General features: G+C 40.8%; 2 protein-coding genes across 6 annotated transcripts in view; one reads left to right on the plus strand and one right to left on the minus strand.

Annotated features, from left to right (window-relative positions):
- The window catches only part of RHOF (ras homolog family member F, filopodia associated), a 57117-nt gene extending 54147 nt beyond the window's left edge, over positions 1-2970 (minus strand). Inside the window, exons 1-2 of one of the 2 annotated variants that reach the window (XM_075898638.1) lie at positions 2671-2970; positions 1878-1927 (exon numbers count right to left, since the gene is read on the minus strand). In XM_075898638.1, coding sequence (XP_075754753.1) covers positions 1878-1927; positions 2671-2755 — 135 coding nt within the window. In that variant the 5' untranslated portion in view covers positions 2756-2970. Of the gene's footprint in view, positions 1-1100; positions 1537-1877; positions 1928-2670 lie in introns of those variants that run through there. The other variant, XM_075898637.1, reaches the window with a different exon arrangement.
- Positions 1-22408, plus strand: part of SETD1B (SET domain containing 1B, histone lysine methyltransferase) — a 117538-nt gene that overhangs the window by 46567 nt on the left and 48563 nt on the right. For 2 of the 4 annotated variants that reach the window (XM_075898630.1, XM_075898631.1), the window contains 5 exons: positions 4143-4297; positions 4702-4800; positions 5199-5469; positions 9114-9226; positions 12417-13592. In XM_075898630.1, coding sequence (XP_075754745.1) covers positions 4157-4297; positions 4702-4800; positions 5199-5469; positions 9114-9226; positions 12417-13592 — 1800 coding nt within the window. In that variant the 5' untranslated portion in view covers positions 4143-4156. Of the gene's footprint in view, positions 1-3370; positions 3496-3525; positions 3953-4142; positions 4298-4701; positions 4801-5198; positions 5470-9113; positions 9227-12416; positions 13593-22408 lie in introns of those variants that run through there. The other 2 variants (XM_075898632.1, XM_014573738.2) reach the window with 2 other exon arrangements.

Here is a 22408-nt window from a genome sequence, read left to right on the forward strand (position 1 = left end):
CATTTACTAACATTTGTGGCCGACAATAGTCGAGAAGTGAGGGAGAGAGATCTCTCAAACTCACTTTGGAAAGGCGAGGATCTCCCTGCATTTACACAGAGTGGTGCAGAAGCTATATAATGGCGGCAGAATCAACAATGAACAGACAGATCCCTGCAGTCAGAGGAGAAACCGGGGCAGCCAGCAACCTGACTTGACACAGGCCATGCACTCTGTCAGCTGCTCCTCCCTCCCAATCTCACTGTTGGAATCACCTTGTCTGTGGCCCGAAAAAGGCAGCGAAACCTACTTCGAAAAACAATCGGTTAAGAAAAGCTGTTTTAAAAAAAATATCACAAAGGACCCATCCTGCTTTCTACATAGCTTTACACATTTCCACCAACTTAAGCCCCATTACATTCATCTGAACTCCAGACTGCAAGTAGTCGTCTGATTTGTTTAAAGAAACCACCACCTTCTGGGGATATGAGTACCTCATGACATTTCCTGCCCATCTGGATATTTTTGTACTGCACTCTATTTTCAAATATCTGTGCTCTCACAGTAATTGGTTTAAGTTTCAAAAAAGTGATTAGGAAGATCTTCACACGATCGTTTTTATTTATAGGCACGTAGGTCTTTGCCTCGACGCTGTCTTTTGTCTTCCCCAAGCTAGGGTCCTGTTTCTTTAAGAGAGCTGCCAGCCTAGCCCTGGCCTCCCCTCCTCTCTCCCTTCCCCCCATCCGATTCCCCAGCCCCCCTGGGAGTGCCTAGCAGAACAGCAGGCAATACCTGGAGCCCTGCCAGGATCTCCGATTACACTCAGCCCCTGCTCGCTTCCTTCTGCTGATGCAAAGTGCTTTCACGAAATGGCAACCATTTCCCCCCGAGCCTTTAAAACAAAACAAAACAAAAAAAGCCTCTTCTTCACTTTCCACGAACCTCACAAGGGGGGGGGGGCAGTCACCTCCCTGAAATGATCGGAACTAGAAACAACGCTAGACACTGGGAGACACAGACGTGCTGCTGCCCCCAAACCTGACAAGAATACAGCATTGCAAAGAAGAAGCCATTACGAAGCACTACCCCACCCCCTCTCATAAAACAATATGGAGTACAACCTGGAGCTGCATGCTGAAATGCCAGACAGCCTCCCTGTTTTTCTCTGGGCACTGGGCAGCAAAGGCATTACACGCTTGGTGCGTTAGCAGATTTTGAAATAAAAAGCAGCTGGGAGTTAGTGGCATGGGCTCAGTAGCTGCATCAAAGCACAGAACTGCTGTGAACATCAACTGCGTCACGTCTTCCCGACTGTAACAATCCTGGCTGCAAAAGTGTCCCTCCTTTGGAGGCAGCCTCCCTCATTTTGGATCTATTTTCAGACCGTTTCTAAACTAGCTGCCTCTCGTGGGGAAGAATTTTGCAGCGCAATTTAATGAAACCTTTACAGTTTCGTTTGCCACTGTTCTGAAAACAGTCCCTTTTTGTTTTTCGCCAGCCAGATTCTTCAGTAATTAGATGGATAAACACGTAAGGGCGTTCCCTTTCGTCTGTTCGTCTTTTAAAATCCTCCTTAGTAATCTTTTACTGTTTGGAGGTAGATTTTGCGAGTGTGGGTTGAAGGAAGAGGAACAATTTAACAGCCATGTAATGCCAGCATGGATTCGCAGTCTCCCTCCACAAAAAGCAGCCTTTCTTTAACAAGCGCTTTGTGGAGAGAAAAAGAAATCACCCTCTGAAAAGATATATTAATATAGCCTGTATTATGTATCTATGACACAAGAACAAGTTAGCTACCGTTTTACAAAAGATAATGAGGCTCTCTGTCCAGAACAATAACATTTGTCGAACAGGCCTGGGCTATCTCTTTCTCTGCAAGGGCAAAAGGGTTTACTTACCCGCACACCACTGATGAATGCAGTTCTGAAGGTGAAGTTGTGTTGTTTAGCTTTTAAAAAACATTTATAAATATATAGCTATATAATCTGTATCCCCACTTCTCTGGTAAATTTGCAAATCAAACGTATCTTGTTAAGACATTTAGAGATATTTATATGGCAATTGTGTAGCATCAAAAAAAGCTATAGAAAAATGTTGTCTAGCTACGTGGTCCAGTTAGGACTTTTACTCGAGACTTAAATCTATTTTCCTGTGACAGATTTACTCTGTATATTAAAAGGACAGCCAAGGGCTTTCCACAGACGACACAAACTCAAAAAGGTTTTCCCCAAATATTTTTAGTCTGTACATGTTAGTGTGAAAACACCTAGTTAACATTTACTGTATGTAAACATTTTAAAAACATCTCTCGCTATTTTGCTTTATAAGTAAAATATTTTAAAAGCATAAGTTGTTTTAGCTAAACAGACAAAAAACATAAGACATGCAAATGAAGGCTCAGAAATAAGGACAACTCCAGTAACATTAACATGAAAACTACACTTAGTAAGGACAGAATGGATTGGGTACTTACAATGTAAAAGAAACAAAAAGTTTATCATAGTAAATTTTATGCCAGAATTCACTATTCCTAAGTCTATATTTAAAACGTTACCTTATAAGCACCAAAGGAGTTAATAAAAAAAATGGCCAGGAATTAAGTGTTTAATACAGGAACTATTTTTTAAATTTATTGTTCAGTCATAATAGAGTTATAAAGCTTAAAAACCCCAGACAAAAATATGTATTTACTTATTTTTGAATTCAAAATTGTTACTGCTGACATAAGGGTGTGCCATGACCTAGTTATACAAGACAAAGATGGATTCCAAATCATAATGAAAAATCCAAATCTTTTTTATCTTCCTTCTTCATTGAGTCCTTTAAAATGTTGTCAGACATTAATACAACACTGAGAAGTCCTGAAATGGATGGTGTGGATTCAAATAAAGTATCCCCTTTTGGAACAAAGGAAAACCCAGTTGGCCATTTAATTCCATTGCAGAAAAATGGCTGCCTGATCTGTTGGCCTCTCCTTAGCTGTCTGGTGAAGGATGTTTTTAGATCAGCGTCTAATAACTCAAGCCAAATGGAAGCTGCGCGCTGATTGGCTGCGGGCTCCTGGTGCCTTTAACCAGCCAATTACCTAACCACGGCCAAATTACAAACCAAAAGCACAAGATGAGCTAAAACAACATGAAGCCCAAATCCAGGCGAGACGCTCCTCGCCCAGGAAAAGAGGCGAGAAGAGCGATCCCCAGCTGCCTTTCACCGCTCAAACAAAATGGAAGCTCCAAGCTGATTGGCTGCTGCAACCCCAGGACCTTTAATAAGCAAAACTGCTACTTTCTCCCCCCCGGCTCCCAGGCTGGGCCATGGACACTTTGTAACGCGGCGGCTCGCGGGGCCCGGGCGCGCTGTGGGGGAGCACAGTGGCGGGGGGGGGGAGCAGAGACAGCACGTCGCCCCGTGCCCTGGGCTGCTCCCCAGAGGCCCCTCCACGGCTCCATTAGTCGCTCCCCCCCCCAAACTTGTCCCACCTAGGTCCATCTTGTTTAGAAACAGTTTGCGCTTAAGGTAAACGCAGCCCGCAGATTCCAAGCAATCTCCTGCATGCAATTAACCCGGGGGGGAGTCCCCAGCCGAGGCTAGGTCGGCTGGGGAAAATGCATGGCCCTTTATTTGGGGTGGGGAGGTGCCACGGCGCGGCGAGGCTGGGGGCTTCGCGGCGCGCTGCAGCTGCTGTGAATGTGCCTTCGGTTGAGGGCGGTTAGCCATTAGCCGAGCTCCATAGTGGTGTATTGTGGGATGCCTGAGAAGCAAGCAGAAAGCACACACACAATATGTGTTGGCTCGCAAAAAAAGGAGGCAGGAGCCTTTCAAAAGCAATGTAATGTAACCAGCCAAATGTGAAAAGGAGCTCGCCTTTCGCTGCAAGGAGACGATCGGCCACCTCACACAATGTCTTTCAAGGAGATCAAGGCAGGGGAAAAAGCCAAGCACCCAGAAGATCATGGCAAAAAACAGAGTTCAAGTGAGATTGGGTCTTTTTTCCCCCCTCTTTCTGCCTCTTATCTCACGGGGGAGGGGGCTGTCTAAGAATTTTCCCTATTTTAGAGTCTTCCCGTTTGTGTATTTGTACCCAGTTTTGATGTGTTTCATGAGTGGTTGTTAAAATGGGATCTTTATTACATTTTTTTTAAACTTTGTGGGGGTTTTTCCAGGTTGGATCAACGGAATGGAGAACAGCTCGCAAGCCAGCACTTCTGTCGAGAAAAGAAATCACCACTGGAGAAGTTACAAATTGATTATTGACCCAGCTTTGAAAAAAGGACAGCATAAACTCTATCGTTATGATGGGCAAAATTTTAGCATGCCGGTAAGTGTTTGTTTTTTAAATACACTATATACCCCTTCCACACACTCTTAACTTCCTCCCCCTCCTGAATAGCCCTTGTTTAGGGGAGGAGGGCAAGGCTTTCTTAAATACTATAATAATTCATGTTGTAGCAAAAGGGAGGGGGGAGCCATGAAAGTTACTGCCACCTGACACAATGTATTCAACTGTCAGGATTCCAAAAAGGAGCTAAAACCTAGAGCTTTATTTTTCTATGTTTCCAATCTGTGTCTATTTCTCAGAGGTATTGCAATTTGACATGTATGTATATGTATGTGTGCTTTTTCTCTTCCCCTGATGCTTCCTTGCCCTGTGTGTGTCCCCCTGAAATTTCTAGCAATATTATTGATGGTTCTTGAGTGTTCTGTTCCCCCTCCCTTTTGCAGAACTCCGGAATTGCACCAGTGGATTGTGTCAGAGATCCCAGGATAGGACGAATATGGACCAAAACCAAGGAGTTGGAGCTTTCTGTTCCCAAATTCAAGGTACCTTACCTACCTTATGTTTGGGTTCTTGTCATTTGTCAATTGAGTTTGAGTTCAAAATAACATAATGAACTGTTAAAATGAAAGATTCTTATTATCTGGCAATCTGTCTAACAATAGTAATAGTCCATAAATAAATCAATACATCTGATTTGAGTTATAACACTGATGCTTAATAAAGCTGCTTAAAATTTGTTATTAAGATGGAAAAAATAACCATTTCCATATAAATTATTTAGAGTGTAGAGACAGGGTTTCCCTTGACTTAGATTGGTGTGAGTGACATTGTAGACTGTTTCTTTCCCCAGAGTTCTAAGACAACTCTAACTTTGTTCCAAACAAGTTAACTTTCTGCTGCCAATCTCCTTCCCATTTTTTGTGTTTGTATAAATCTTCAGATTGATGAGTTTTACGTGGGGCCGGTGCCTCCCAAGCAGGTAACCTTTGCCAAGTTGAATGACAACATCCGTGAAAACTTTCTCACTGACATGTGCAAGAAATATGGTGAAGTGGAAGAGGTAGAGATTCTCTATAACCCCAAGAACAAGAAGCACCTGGGCATTGCCAAAGTGATCTTTGCCACAGTGAAGGGGGCCAGGGAAGCAGTCCAGCACCTTCACAACACATCTGTCATGGGCAACATCATCCACGTGGAACTGGATACAAAAGGTGGGAAGCAGATTTTAGCTTCATACTCAGTCTAGTTGCAACCCCCAGACCTTGCATCCCCTCTCCTCTCCTAAAATGATAGGCTTTTCCAGGCTGGAGGAGATGGATGATTAAAAATACTAATAAATGAATGTTGCTCCTTCTCCCCTCTGTCTTTCCTTTTCTCTGGGCCATTGGAAGTCACGTGGAGCTGAATGTGTTGTCTGTTGCTAGGAGACAGTCCTGTAATTTACAAAATGCTGCCATCCTGTTCATTTCAATCACTTACACTGGCACCCAGTTGGCAGATTCTGCCCTTACCCTCACCCCTTTTCAGAATCTCTTTACAAATTTCTTGGTCTAAACTGGTGATAGTCTCGAGGTTTACAAATGCATTTTGAAATATGGTTATAAAGCTTTTTTCCTGTATTAGAAACTACTATAACTTTAAAAAATGCCACTAACTGCATCAGGATCCTGTTTTCAGAGCTCCTGGTGTTTCACTGGTACTTGGTATAACAAACCCAAGTTTGGCAGTAAAAAGTGCACAGCACTTGACACTGTGAGAGCGAGCAAGTATGTATGCATGTGTTTCTGTCCTGTCTTTCTTAAAGGGACAGTAACACTTGTAATCCTAATTGTAACTGAACCACAGTAGAGCTACTATAGGAATTAACAGTGCAGTACTTATTCAAATACTGAAAATATTAAAATTCTACATCTTATTGTGGTTTTTATGTGTTTGTTTTCCCCCCAAGCATGTTAGTGAAGGGTTTTTCTAAACATTTGGCTAAAAGCTAAAGTAATGAAGTGTGCAAAACATTACAGGCATTTATATATTATTATTATTTATTATTAATTATTATTTATTGGCATTGTAAACAAGATCATTCTAGTTTGAAGCATAACTTGATTGCTTTTCTTTTTAAGAAAGAGGAAGAGCTCATACTCTTAAAGAAAAACAGTTTTATGTTTGTCTTAGTTAACCATACATAGTATAAAAATGTTTCAATAACCTTCAAGTTCAAAGTGTATATTACATTTAGTATGTGAAACACATATAACATAATTTCTCACATTAGTGCCTGAATATTAAAAGAATACCCTTATAAATAAACTTTGACCCTGGGATTTAATATTTTTAGCATTCTTTAACTTAACTTGGTATTACCCTGTTTAATTCCAAATTTGAGGAAAATTAATATGTACATTTAAACTGGAGCAACAGTCACTTTCATTTTTAATAATGCAAGTTAAAGTGGATTCACAGTGGTGAGAGTAGATGTTAAGAGACCTTTTTGAGCAAGTTGATTGGAGAGTTTTACTCTTGTTTTTTTTTTTTATATTTCACTTTTGTAATCCTAGAACAGTGGTTGGTCTAGGAAGTATAACTTCATGTCAAGAAGGTGGTGGTTTAGAATATTTTAATTATTTAGTGAAAACACTAAGATCTCTTAATTTTAAATTGCACTTTTTTACATATAACTCATAAGCTATCTGTATTCCTCTACTTTTAATCTTTTATAAACTTGTGGCTATTTTGTTTTGTTCTTTTAAAAGATGCAGTAATACCAGAAATGTTTTGTGGTCTGGAAAGATCAGTTAAACTATAATGCTAAAAATAGTGGTTGCAACCTCTGACATCTTTGGGTACACAGTCTATAATTTTTATTTTACATATCCATTTATTCCTAATATTCATTTTTCAAAAACATAGTTAAATGTATTTTTATAAAAATCAATACTGGATTACAAATTTTAACAAAATGGGTATAAAAAGGAGTGCAAGAAGTTTCATCCGTGTACTTAATCATGATGTGGTCAGAGCACAGGACTAGGAGTTTGGAATTCATGTGTTCAGTTCACATTTCTGAGATGGACTTACTTTATCGCATAAGGCAATTCTTATCTTCTTCCATTTCTCCATTTATAGATTAGATATACTACTTAATTACCTACCTGCATGGCGGTAATTCAAAGCTGCTTGAAAAGGAAAATATAAATGCTAACTATTATTATTTTACTGAATAAAAAGGAGAATGAGGAAGCTAAGGTATTTATACTCATTTGTGCAATTTAAAAACATTTTAAAACTTGCTTCTGTATCACAACATTCATGGCAAGTGCTATCATCTCACATGAATTCAATATTTCAAATACTGTAGGATAGATCTCCAGTGGTCAAATTATCATAGCTCCATTCACTTGAATTGGGCGATGATTGTTGACACGAGGAGGATCTGGTCCAATAGTATGTATGAGAAGCTGTGTACTAAAACCAAGTTAATGAAGCCTGAGAGGTGGCATTTATTTATGCAAATTTGAATTTAATGTGTGTTTTACCTGAATAATGCAGTATCAAGCTTCTAATCTGGAACAGATTCTTTGGACAAGTGCATTAGTAGATACTAGTTACTCACAACTGTGTATGAGAATTGGGTATTTGATCCTGTAGCACTTACTCATGTAGATCTGTTAAGTGGGAGTACTCACTCTCATGAGTACATGTGTGAGAGTGGCTGCAGGTTCAGGGATTGGATTTGTGCCTTTTTACGATATTCTTTCTCAGTTATACATTACTTATTTTTTTTTATTTGTAGCTTAAAAGAAAAAGATGATAACCCTAGATAAGAAACAACTCTGCTGTATTGACTCAAATCAAATTTTCAATGTTCAAAAATATTATCACATTTTAAAAAACAAAGAACCTACCCCTCATGTAAGCAAAATTGGAAATATCTCAAAAGGTCTGATCCAGCTTCTCTTGAATGCAGTGATAAACTTTCTGACTGCAAAATGAGTAGGCTCAGGCTCAAAGTAGACATTTGTCTAACATTAATAAACTATGTCTTCATTAGAATTCAGCAGCCTGAAAATGAGTGTTAAACATTGATAGCAATGTTGTATAAGGGTCTGCATTCTTTAGAATGCTCATGCTAGGAAAGTACTACATACACATTACATAGAAAAACAGGTTAGCCAGTACCTTGGAAAAGAAGAAACAATTAGTTTGACCCTTGGATTCAATTGCATCTCATTTGTATTGATAACAGCTCAAATCTTTCCACTAGCATATATGTGGAAAAGGCTTCTAAACTGGTAGAAGCAGTTGTTGCATTTAGTGGGAAGAAGCTTTTATCAAAGTTACAGTTCTGATACATTTGACACTTGTGAGGAGAGATTTCAGCACTCTAGAAAGCATTGTGCAGGAATAGAGCAGCCAAATAGAATTGGGGGAGGGGAGGTGCTACATAGAAATCTCTCTCTTGAGGGAGCACATTAACAGAAGCTAGTGTATCCTTAATATACATCAAGTTTCAAGGGTAACTACTTTTGTTGGATTTGCCACAGTTAAGTTTGCTTTCCAGTATCCTTTCCCATTAATTTCAAAGAGGTATGGCTCATTGTTAATGCATTTTTTTCAGATACCGTGGTTGAAGATGTGGTCACTAAGGGACCACCTTGCATCACTCATTTGGCAGATTTTTAAGAAACAGTGTTGCTTATCTTAACTGCTGTCCTGGCTTCCTTTTTTGGAAAGATGTTGGCTGAAATGGAGGCTATTAAGAGAGATGTCTGGGTCTGGGGAAAGCTTAATAAAGAGACTTATGATGTATGGTGTATGGCTTTTTTTTTTTAAAATAAACTTTCATTGTGGTTTGCAGGTGAAACTCGTATGCGGTTCTATGAATTGCTGGTTAATGGTCTTTACACTCCGCAGACCCTTCCTGTAGGCAATGAGCAAGAAGTCTCACCAACTGTGAATGAAACTCAGCAGGTATGGCTTACTTAGGTGTATTTTAATAGTACATATCTAAAAACTTACAAGCAGACAGTGGTTCATTCAAATAAATTCTCTTGTATTATAACAAGTGATGTGTGGGATTGCTTTGTTCTGTCCTCGGGTAGTTTTGTCAATACATTTTAAAAATTACCTTAAAATTAATTATTTGTACTTAGATTCAGTTATTAAATTCAGTAACAGTATCCTATACAAATTCATGCTGTGCCTAAGTGTCTGAATATTGCGGTGAGTGATTTATGTCCTGTTACAAGTGTAAAGATTTTATAGAACCAACCAAATGCTATTTAGTAACTGTAGGAATTTCTGTAATTAAAGATGCAGGGCCAGATCCATCCATGGGGTCCTTCTATTGAAGTCGGTGGAGCAGCATGCAAGGATAAACTTGGCCTATATTCCTTCCCATTAAAGGTTATTCAAGGTTTTTGCTAGGAGACAGGAACGATGTATGTTTTTTGAATTTTAAAGGTTGGGATATCTTTTATGCCCTTTTTCCCTCCTCTTAAAATGTCAGAAATGCCCATCTTCTGTAGTTTTTCAGGAGGTTGTCTCAGGGTTCTGAGTTGTTTTTTGTTTTTCTCCCACATTTTTTAAAATGACAAGTGGAAGTGTTGTCTTTCAATGACTTCAGTTCTTCAGAAAGGTCATTGGAATCAGTTATTTAACACAGAGGCCAAAAGTTCCAAATACGGGTTTCTGAAGTTATGCTTGTAAATAGTCCTCTTGATCTTGAATTGACTGAAGAGGTCACCTGCTTCTTCACAGATCTCCATTTAAATCGAGAGACTCTTCATGGGCCTATGTCATGTGGAATCACTTTCTTGATTGCCATATATACTCAAATAAAAGTGACCTAACTTTTCAGTGATCTTGAGCTCCTATGGATGTCTAACTGGTTTTATGTAGGATTCAGATTATGAATTTAGGAGTCTGAATTTAAGGCATCCAGGTTTAGAAGTTTTGCCTTAAAGAGTTTTGAACATTATAACTATACATCTTTCCCCTCTCAGTTGTTCACTTTTTTGTTTTAATCCTTACAATGTCCTCATCTCACTAGCTTTCCAGAAAGACAAGACTTGAATACTGAATGTGAAAATCAAACTGAAAAAAGCCCCCCTCCAAACACAATCCTTCAGTCATCTTTCTCCATCATAAAGAGGCCTCATTTCTTCCTCAGCAGGTCAGCCTTAAATGGGGGAGAGTAGGTAGCCTGGATGCTTAGGTAGCAGCTTAGTTTTGCCATGTGCTGAGCATCCCCTGTTGGGCACCTACCGCTCTCAGCGACTTCAGGAGTGAATGGTGCTCAGTGTTTCACAGGAAAGTACTTACTGTCTCATCACAGATGATCCAAAATGAACATGTAGACCCCTGCTATTAAGAGTTGTTTTTCACAGTTATTAATGAGACTAACTGCTCCATCATTTTCTGTTTATACAAGTCTCCAACATGATTGTAGATTAAAAGTCTTGCAATTTATTATACAAAATTTACTGTATGTTGAATTTTTTGGGTTACTCACAGAACACTAATTCTGGTGATTCCTTCAGTTAATGTCCACCAGATTCTGCCAAGATGCTTCTAATATGCTATAGTAATTTCAGTAGAGTAGCTTGAAATTTCTTCATTTGCCTCCTCTCCTCCTGTTTCAGCAGTAAAGATCAGCTGATTTGCCTGCTCCCTTCTGAGCGCCTGCTCCACTGCTCAACCTGATCCAAAGCCTGTTGAAGTCCATAGAAAAAGCTGGATCTGGCTTTTAAGTTGCCCATGGCTAGGAGTGTTCCCTTGGCCCTCACCTGCAGGCAATCAAACATCCAGGGAATTGATACACAAATTGATAATAGGAGGAATAACTATAACCTAAGTTGCCTTTGTAACTTTTGGAAGAGGTTGGGGGCAGGGCAGAGTAGGGGTGGGAGGAGGGATGGAAGAGCAAGCTTAGATGCCAAATCTTTTATGGTCTGCAGCAGCTGTACCATCCAAAAAATAATGAAATATGTAAGCATGTTAGTATCACTGAATCAGTTGTGTGCTGTATGAAACCTGACAGTGCTGATAATTCTGCAGAGCCATTGGCATGTGATCTTTTTACATTAAAAAAAAAGATAGTTGTAAAAGATCCTATTCAAATGTTATGTCACTGTGGCCTCCATAAAGTCTCTGCTTTTTGGTTGGTGGTTTCTGTTTTTTTGTTACTGTTCTAGAGCTCAGTACAGCTCCTGCTAATGTGCAGGGAATTTGGATTGGGTCACACTCTACTGCCTATCTACATTACTGAACATTGATTTTTGTGTGATATTGATGTGACTCATCATTGTTTGAGGGTTTCTTTTTTCTTTCTGTTTTGTTATTGGTGTCAAACTCTAATTGTATTGTTTGGATAAACTCCTGAATGGGCTTTTGAAGTAAATTGCATTGAGATGGATCATTTGGCTGTTCTTCTAGGTTCATGTTTTTTAGTTTTAAGATTCCACCGCTGGAAACATTCCACTTGATCATATGTCTTTGTGAAGTTTGTTTAATTTTTACTTGTTTGTTTGCAGTCCAGCTACATCCTCTTTACATAAAGGAGAAAGATTTTTTTCATCTGTTAGAACTTAACATGTGACTTGTGGGGATATAGAGAGTTTGAGCTGACCGATCAGGACAAAGCCCCATCGACTTCCACAAGTTCTATACTTGCATTTGGGTTCTGTGTGAAACTGACTGCAGGTGTGGAGCCAGTTGGTGTGTTGTGTATGGTCTGAAGTGTAAATTAGCTACTTGGGTCTGTTTGACACCGTATGAAGAATCTGAAGCTTTTGGTTTTAGTGATAGTCTTTCATAATCTTTATAGTTGCATTCAAAACCAGTTGGCAGAATTTTTTTATTTTCAGTATTCTTGATGTCTCGAGGATTCTGATCCTCTTGACGTTTGCTTCTAAAGAATAAAAGAACTTGCCTATTTCCTTCACTTGCTCTCTTACCGACTATTTTAAAAGCAAAATAACTGCCTACATATTTTAATGGATAATTGTGGTAACTTGGTTTTCAGTGTTGCAAATACCTGCTCCTACCATAGCATGTCTTGGTGCTCAACTTTTCAGATAAGCAGACATCGTTTTGGAAAGAGTGTCTGTATGTGCATAGGTACCTACTATTTACTTTTATTTATTTATTTTTTTTATAGTTGACTGATTCTGTAAAACGTCTGAAAGACAGCAACCTTTCATCTGCGGGATCGTCCATTACCCCAAACAGCAGTACTCCATTTTCCCACGATACTGCCTATTCCAGCTGTCGGCAAGACACCCCAAACTCATATAGCCAGTATACCCCACAGTCCCAAGGAACCCCACTCACCCCACGACTGGGGACTCCGTTTTCCCAAGATTCAGCCTATTCCAGTCGTCAAACAACACCAGCTTACCATTATGGACAGGACTCAGGGTATAAACCCAGGAGACATGAAACAAAATTTACAGATGCCTACAACAGGCGACCAGGACATCACTATGTCCATAATTCGGCAAATGTTTACAGAGGGTCAGAACATCAGTTTAGCACATACAAGTCTCATCAGCAAGAGCCAGTACAATATTCTCACACTCCTCCCTTGAGCCACTCTGGTTCTTCAACTTATAAATCTGCCTTCTCTCCATACCAAGCACCAGCTGTGTTTCCTCCTTCTGATGAGCAGCAATATTCCCAAACTTCCAGAGATGCTGAGTACCGGAGACCTGTACCACCTCTAGCCGAGATCTTAATAGAAGGTAATGCTGCCACTAATATTGACTTTGTTCCTGTGAAAGAAAAACAGGAGGAACTCCCACCTCTGCCACAGCCAAACTGTGTTACTGAACAAAGTACTGCATCCTTCTCTCAGACGCCAGAAAGGAGTGAAACACCTGGCACCCCAACCATGGAGTCTGAAATGCAGCATAACAGTTTAGACTCAAGGATTGAGATGCTCTTGAAAGAGCAGAGAACAAAGTTACCTTTTCTCAACGAGCATGATTCGGACAATGAGATCCGAATGGAAGGTAGCCCTATCTCTTCCTCCTCCTCCCAACTTTCTCCTATCCCATTGTATAGCTCGAATGCTCAGCCCAGTTATAGAGGTCAAACCCCATCCTCACGTCCCTCCAGCACTGGCTTAGAGGACATTAGTCCAACACCGTTACCAGATTCTGATGACGACGAGCCAATCCCTGGGACACTTCCTCTGAGCCAGAATTCAAGAGGGACATCAGAGGCTGGTATGATTCCTATTGATCAGCTAAGTAGCACATCCAAAGCAGAGACTTCTGAGACTAAAGAAATGCTACCTGGTGACCAGACACCAACATCAGAAAAAATGGATGAGGTAAGATCAAGAGAGAATTTAGAAACTCTATATGTACGTGACTAGAACAAGGTAGATCATGTACTCCTATTTAAAAAGTTGTCTTTAGAAACTGAGGGGTGTGTGTGTGTGTGTGTTAGCATGCATGGTTTTAGCTAGGTTTGGCTCAGGGAGTTGGTAATGGGGTTGATGTGATATGAGCTGATAAGGATGTGAAAGGTTAACCAGTTCAGTCAGTAATCATCACCCTTAATGGGTAATGGTAACTGTAGGGTAAACTGAGGCAGTCCACTGGTTCTGGTTAACAGGGGGCTGTAGCAGCACCCCCCTTACCATGGGCAGGACATTGCTCAAGCCCTGTGGGAGGTCTGGGCACTCCACAGGCAGGGGCTGCTCTGGCTGGGCTGGAGAAGTCCTGGCCTCAGCAGGGGGCCACTCCAGCCTACTGGGGCAGGAGCAGTCTCCCCCCCCCCCCCCTTGCATCCTCTTTATTCAGTTAATGTTTAACTGGTTACATCCCTACCTGATGGTCTTAGTCCAGTTCCTGGTTAACAGACATTCCCTATGTCAAGAGCAACCCTGAAATTGGTAGTTTCAGGTAGTGATCTCTAGGACTGAACTCCCCTTTTAAATTGCTCCTTCCAGTTTAGGATTCACCCTTATTGGTGAGACTGAAGAGAAATTTGCATTACTACTGCTAGGGATGTATGTGACTAGTCGAGTAGTCAACTACCCGATAAACCTAGACTTATCAGGTATTCTAGTCATACTTGACTACTTGCTTGCCTCCCCCCTTGCTGCTTCTGTATCAGAGGCTGTGGGGTGAGGGGGAGCAGAAGCCAGTGCTGAGGGGAGCCAGATTAAAAGCTGTTTCCCCTCCTATCCCCCTCCATACCATCTCTATGGTGCAGGGGAGGCGGAAGTGTAGTGGTCTGGGACCTGGCCTAAGCTAGGGCTGCTCAGTCCCTGACCATGCTGAGTCCTGGACCTACCCCTGCTGCAATTCTGCAGTTTAAATGTAGGAGGAGCCAAGCTGCATGCATGCCCCACTCCTCCTACATTTAAATTGCAAAGCCACAGTAGAGGTAGTTCCTGGACTCTGATTCCCCTTCTCAACTAATAGTGTAGTTGATGCAAATTGTATCGACTACACTATTAGTCAGTTACCTGCTTTTTAACATCCCTAATAGGATGATCATGCAATTACTGTTGTATGGAACAACAGACTTTTGAGTCACCACGGCAGCCAGTTCAGTACTGCATACCAGCTCTGATTCCTGTTTTTAAAATACATCTATTTTAGTAATTGTCAGATGATTTATTACATCAAGAACGATCAGGAAACAGTTGTTGGGTTCTAACATACTCTTCCCTTAAGTGATTTAGACCAGAAGTAGCTGACTAACTGGGAATATTGTTGGAAGATTCAGTGAAACACAGAGCATAGTCTGCTGCCTCTAATGGAGCATTTGGGAATGAAAGACATTAGCAGCTCAAGTTGGGCAACTAAAATTATTAGGGTTTTGGAACAGCAGATATAAGAGGAGAGATTAAACAGATTGGGACTTTTCAGCTCAGAAAAGAGAGGACTAAGGGGGAATATGATAGAAATTTATAAAATCATGACTGGTGTGGAGAAAATTAATAAAGAAAAGTTATTTACTTGTTCCTGTAACACACAAACTAGGGATCACCAAATGAAATTAATGGGTAGGAGGCTTAAAACAAAAGGAAGTATTTCTTCACGCAACATACAGTCAACCTGTGGAACTCCTTGCCAGAGGATGTATTGAAGTCCAAGATTTTAACAGGGCTCAAAAAAGAACTAGATAAATTCATGGATAAAAGATCCATCAATGTCTGTTAGCTGGATGGGTAGGAATAGTGTCCCTAGCCTCTTTTTGCCAGAAGCTGGGAATATGTGAGAGGAGAGATCACTTGATTACTAGGGATGAGTTAGTATACATGTTTAAATGGTTAACCAGTGAGCTTAGGTTAACCTTCACAGTTACATGCAAGCCCTTCCTCTCTTCCCCTCCCCTTCATGCTACTGCCTCTGTATTAGAGGCAACAGCATGGGGAAGGGGGGAAGCAGACAGGAGTTGATGCTTGTGGGGAACCAGCTTTTAAGGAGGCTTCCCATGAGCACTGTCACCTGCTTCCCTCTCCCCCATGTTGCTGTGCAGGGGGGTGCAGTCAGCTCTACAGGAGCTGGTTCTCGTGGACAGCTGGCTTTAAAGCTGGCACTAGCTCCCATGGAGCCAGCTCCCTGCTGCCCCATGTGTAACCGCTGAACATTTCAGCGGTTACATGTTTACCAAAACCCTCTGCTTTTTAATATCCCTAATGATTACCTGTTCTGTTCATTCCTTCTGGGGCACCTGGCATTGGCTACTATTGGAGGACAGGATATTGGGCTAGATGAACCTTTGGTCTGACTGTGGATGGCCATTCCTGTGTTTATATGTTGCTAGCAGACAGAGAATGCATTACAATGGGTGATTATTTAGTATTTCAATTGAACTGTAGTGTACACTTGCATCCCAGTTTTTATACCTAAATATGACACATTTTATGTGTTGTGTTATTTTGTAAATATATCTTGATGTTTTTTGAAATTTGGATGTGCCAATCCAACTTTACAAAAAATTTATCTGGTGTACCCCCATTCTTTTTATAAGCTTGATGCAATGTCCACAGGACTGGAAAGGAGGAAAAAACTGTTTCCTTTGGGGCCCCTGGCTTGGTTGAGGATCCTTTTGTTGTCCAGCATTTTTAAGCTAGAAAACTGGCGCTGTAGGATTGAGGATTTTTTTGAAAACTCCACAGCACTTTGTGACTAGCTTATTCACAGACTGAAACTGCATGATCTGTTGGGCTTATGCGCTTGAATATGTTTTCTTGACAAGCGTTCCAGCACATATTAAAATTTGGATGAAAGTCAGTGTTATAGGTTGGGGTCAGGGACTTCCTATAATTGAAATGTTAACATCCCTTACTTGCCTCAGAAGGGTTCCCAATATGTTGTATTGACATTGCAATATAGGACAACAGCCTGCAGAAGTTGAAGACTATAACAAATCTTAGTCTCCCCTTAATGAGTTACTAGTGTCAGAAGTTCATCTTCACAGATCTTTTGCACAAATGGAGTACGTTGTAAAAGCCAATTTAAAAGTTATTAACTGTATCTTGAAACCTCCACACCCTGCTGTTGTAGTAGTCTTACAAAAAGTATGCTTTTTTTCTTTTGTTTGTTCATAAGCTCCTATTATTTACAAATCACCCTAAAACTATTCCAGTGCATGTGCCTTTGATTGCTCCTTTATGTGTGCTTTGGGTTCATTTTTGCTTCTTTTCCTGCCCCCCCACCCTCTTTCCCAATTTTCCATATTTGCTTTATTAGGTCTTGGCTACCCTCTATTTTGCTGAAGGGGGTCTCTGAATGGCTGGAATTGAATAGCGACCCCACCAGAGGCTGAAATTTGAGCTGTAGCTTTCCAAACTTTGAGTTAGAAAAGAGTACAGAATATTGGGCTGGGAAAGCTGCAGCCTAGGCATCAGCCTATTGTGATGTCACTGCTCAGTTCCAGCCCTTCAAAGAATCCTTTGGCAAACAGGGAAGCCAGGACCTAATATTCTTAATGTGTGTGTGGGGGGGGGGACGGGGGGGGAGGGGGGGTTGAGAGGAAGTGGAACTGCAGTTAACATTTGGGTGGGGAGGCGTCCATGATAGCCATCTTGTGTCTTAAAGAAGCAATAAAGGGTATCTACTTGGCACCACTGTTTCCTTCATAATTCACTTTTAAAGTGTCGTAATATGTATTGATATGTAGTCGAAGAGTGCACACTCTCTCTGTACCTAGTTATGGTTGTAATAATACCCCTGAAAAGCAGGAAAGTTTTTGTTTGAGGTGGCAGCAGCTTCTCAAAGGCCTAATTCTTTTGCCAAAATGGGAATTTTGTCAGTGGGAGCGGGTTTGGGCTCTCCATCAGAAACAGAGCTTAGAATGGAGAGGAAACGGGCTGGCGGGGAAGAAAAAAAAATGGATCCATTACAAAGAGCATATGCAAGAATTTTAGAGAGTCTGTAGAGCTCATTCAAAATAGTATTGAATACTGGAGAGTGAAATTAGTTTAGAACACTTTACTTCAGCAAGATTCCATGGGTACCAATGTCTTTTGTCCTGCCTAATTGAGCGACAGTGAGGAAGGTGTAATCATAACAAGCTCTTTCAAAAATATTTTTTCTGTGCATGGGGTTTCAGAAGCTGAGGAGTTAAATATATAATGTTTGACGATTTGACATCCCATTTGAGCCAGGTCTTGTTTTTGCTTGGGGCCTGCTACAGGAAGAGGCCCTGCATATGTGTATTGGGGAGGGTGATAGGATCAGAACAAGTCATTTTGCTTTATATTAATGGTGCCTTTTGTATTTCAGCATATGAAGACTTTGGTTGGTTGGTTTTTTATAAGATTGTCATCTGAATATCACTTCATTTTTTAGGGAATACTTTTATGTTGGTGATCAACAACCTACCCACTATCCTTTTAAGCACATAGGTACCAGAGTGAGGGGTGCCTAAATAATAATGACAATAGGACTCCTCTTAAAAAATAATGATGCAGTTATTGTCTGTTTCTGTTACTTTACTTGCTGTGAGTTTCAGCAAAAGTTTTTGAGACAAATGGAGATTACACAATATGCAACTGTCCTGAGGACACCTAAAAACTGTTGGTGAAACCAACTCTAAGATCAAACTTTCTTTTTCTGTGTTAGCACATTTTAAATTTGTCACTTGATGTTGAGAGAGAGTATCACAGTACTGCAAGTCTTTATTTTATAATTTTTTAGGTAACTTTCTACATCTAAAATTGTAGCTCAGTATAAACCTTTAAATTAGCCGAGTTCATCCCTAGTTAAGCTCTACCGAAGTATTTAGAGTTACACTCGGGTGAATTTTCCCTATATATGTTTGAGCTTTTGTTTTTGCATGGTTGTGCCTAGATTCTGAATTTTTTTTTTCTGTGGACCTAACCTGAAGAAGAGTTGTGTGTGCTTGAAAGCTTGTCTCTTTCTCCTCACCCACCTTGTCTTTAGAAATATCGTATGGACCAGTTCCATTCTCCCTCTCTAATTCCCTTCCTCAGTTTTAACTGGACATGTCATTCTTCCTGCCTTCCTGTTCTAAAGTGCTGCAGAGAGTGGTGGACTATCAAACAGCAACTGCATTCACACCCTAGAGTTGTTTGCATTTCAGTAGTTTAGTGAATAGATTCCTATTAAACATAGATCTAAATTTGCCTTTAGCAATGGTGTCTGTGTGGGGGGAGCATAGCAATACCATCTCTGCTTCTAGTATTAGAACCACCATCATGCCAGTGAATGGGTCCACAGGACCACTTCTTGCTGCTCCTTTATTTTAAAAAAAAGATGTTTCTTGGTCTAGGGGTGTAGCCCATACTTCTTGGAATTATGCTGCACTGAGCAGGGAAAAGCAGTCCCTCTGCATAGGGTTCAAAGATGCAGATCCTTGAGTGTTACTGAGTATGGTAAGAGGCTTCCCCCATGTAATCTGTTCCCCATTCATATGCCTACTCAGCATGAGGCATGATTTGGCTCCTCACGTATTAACTGCTTGGAGATCCTTTAAATACACAGTGCTGTATAAAATAATATAAATTTGTGGAGGCTGGATATTTCTGCCTTTTCCTTTTCTGTAAAGCACAGAAGTTTTTACTTCAAGGCAAAAAACAATGTAAATGCATATTGAGGCTGAGAATTTAAAACCTAAGAGCCAGGAAATTCAGAACTATGGTTTACACAGTAGCAAGTGTTTCAGCCCTCATGACCATAAATAGCTGTGTTATATGTATGTACACCTGGGGAACCCATTTACAGTTAGAGGGAACCGTTCTCTCTGCATGGTATGGTTGTGGGGTTAAGTTGCACTGAATTTTCTTGTGTTAATTAAAAATGAAAAAAGCCTGAGAGCTGTGACTTACTGCCCAGTCTGACAAACACTTGTGTGATTCAAATAAAACAAAATTTTTCCTGAGCTCTGAGGTTTTCAGAATGCGATCATGTGTCACAGAACTTGCTCATAATTGCAATTTAAGAAATAGGTACACATTGTGACCATTAATTTCCATTTATGCAGCCAGCTAATGTCAGTATAGCAGAGTCTGGAATAGTAGCTCTGTTGTACATGTACCTTATGTCACTTATGCCAAGTTGTGCAGTGTAAGCAGTGAAATAACTACTTAAACTGTGGATTCCACGCTATCATTTTTACTCTAAGAAAGTCCCCTCATAGAAGATATTGTTACTAGAAGACCCTAAGGATACATTTACACAGCAACATTATTTTGGAATATTTCGAAATAACTTAGACTGCATCTACACAGCAGGCAGTTATTTTGAAATTGTCAAAATACCGTCAAACTGGAGGAATTATTACTCCCAATTCTTGTAACCCTCATTGTATGAGGAGTAAGGAAACTCAGAAGGGGAGTGCTCTACTTCGAAATTAGTGCTATGTAGACACTCCCAATTTCGAAATAAGCGATTTCAAAATAAGATATACAATTGATGTAGCTCAATTTGCATAGCTTATTTCAAGTTAAGCCCTGCTGTTTAGATGCACCCTACGAGTAAAAGGTTACACAAGGAAGGCAAATACCCAAATCCATTAAAAGATTATTTAAACAGAATATTACATTTGTCATTTTTAAATCCGCTGGGGCCTGTTCATTTCCAAATGTGGGTGTACTTTGAAAATAGAATATGCAAAATCATTTTATTTGAATATGCTCTCAGAGACGGGTTCTGCCGTTGTGTATATAGGGTGACCAGAAAGCAAGTGTGGCAAATTGGAACAATTTTTTGGGGGTTGTGTGTATAGTTGCCTGTGTAAGTCACGGACTCTACTATCAGGACATCTGATGACTGCAGCAGCATATAGGGACTATAAAGAACCCCCAGAAGAGTTAGGGGGAAATTCCTGCCTCCATCCTGCCACACTCCTATCCTAAGGTTTACAGCAGTGATCACCATCCAGTAGATCAGGATCTATTGGTAGATCTTGGAACCTGACAGGTGATCCTGGCAAGTTTGGCTGGGAGACTATCAAGTGCCGGCACTTCATCTGCCCCTCTCAGCACTGCTGTGCTGCTCCTGCCCTCTTTCTTGGAGGTGCCCTTCACCCCAGTGACGCTCCTGCTTGCTTTGCAGGGCATGGGAAGAAGAGGAAGGGGGGGGCTGATGTCAGGGTGCCCATCCCTCCACCCTGTACCCTATGTCCACAAAGTGGGGGTGGGGAGCACAGGAATAGAGAGAGTTTGCTGTCTGCTTTTGGGAGTTGTTCAGGTCCATGGTAGGGCTGAGCCTGCCTTAGCCTCCTGCCCCGCCACCCAGAAGCCACCTGTGGTAAGCAGTACCCAGCTGGATCCAGCATTCCGAACCCAGTCCTGAACCTCTTCTGAATCCCAAACCCCTGTCCCCTGCCTGATAAAAGTGAGTGAGCATGGAGGATGGAATGAGCAGGGGCGGGGTCTCGGAGAAGGGGCAGGAAGTAGGCGGGGCAAGGGTGTTTGGGTTTGAGGTAGATCCTGGATAGCACTTAAATTCAAACAATGATCTAGTGCTTAGAAACATTGGAGATCCCTGGTTTACAAGGTGAAAGGGTGCTAATGCATGCCAGGGCCAGGATCATATCCCCAAGTCCTAGGAGGGATGCAGGACTGCTCCCCAGGCTGCAGAGCATTCCAGAGCCTGCCCTCATGATGCTGTTGTAAGTAAGGGGTACAAAAGTGGCTTTAACAAAAGCCACCTTTTCCATCCCCTCTCCCTATGGGAGACCCAGTGTGGGATTTCAACTTTCAGGAGGATTTGATATCCTGTCTGCTGCCCTGGGTGAAGAAAGAACTGGTACTGGTTTATATACCTGCAGAGTCAGTAAAGTTAGGAGGGTGAAATGGATGGGCTCTCTTCCTTGTACAGTCCTGGATTTGGTTACTAACTTCCAGTTGGTCCCTTCTATGAAATCTCATTGTAGGCAAAGGAGTTGCACAACTGTTACCTTCAGTCATAAGCGTGTCTGTAGAATCCATATTATTGATGATGGTGCATGACTCATAAGAAAGAGACCACTTTGATTCTTACGTACCTGGTTGCATTTGCAAGGCTGTTAGGAAAATAGTAACTTGCTTATGAACAGGATACACTTGACATGGAGCTGGAGAAAAATGACAAACCTGGAATTAAAATTTTTAGTCACTTTTCAGAGTAGAACCGCTTAGGTTTGGTTATGTATTGTGTTGATACATATATGTATGGGTAATCCATGCATTTTTAAATGAAAAAAGTTTCCCTAGATTTTCATACACAGCTCTGTTAGTAAAACCAAAGAAAAAGGATCACGTGTCTTGTTAGTAGTAAAACTAGAAATAGTGAAATGCTTTTGAGCCTGACTGGAAATAGAAAGCATGTTGTGGTTGGGAGGTCCAGTGCTTTCGCTATCTGGTATCATGCTAGGACTTTGAGGCTTTTAAAGTTTGCATAGCTAATGTAAGCAACATTTTCATACCTTTTTATAAATCACTGTTGCTGGTTATATATCCTCTTCTCATTCAGTTTTCTCATGATTTTACCATATGTGGTTTTCATTCTTAAAGGACTGCAGTATTATTACAAGAAATATATTAGTCCTATGTAAAAAAACAAGTACTACTCAGATTTTGCATTCTGAATTCTGTAAAAGTTCTGATACTCTTGGGTTATGCTGCAGCTTTATTAAGAGTAGGTGAAAAAAGAAATGAAGATTACCCCATTCTACCAG

Source organism: Pelodiscus sinensis, chromosome 15, assembly GCF_049634645.1.
Source record: "Pelodiscus sinensis isolate JC-2024 chromosome 15, ASM4963464v1, whole genome shotgun sequence".
In the NCBI taxonomy this organism is placed as follows: Eukaryota; Metazoa; Chordata; order Testudines; family Trionychidae; genus Pelodiscus; species Pelodiscus sinensis.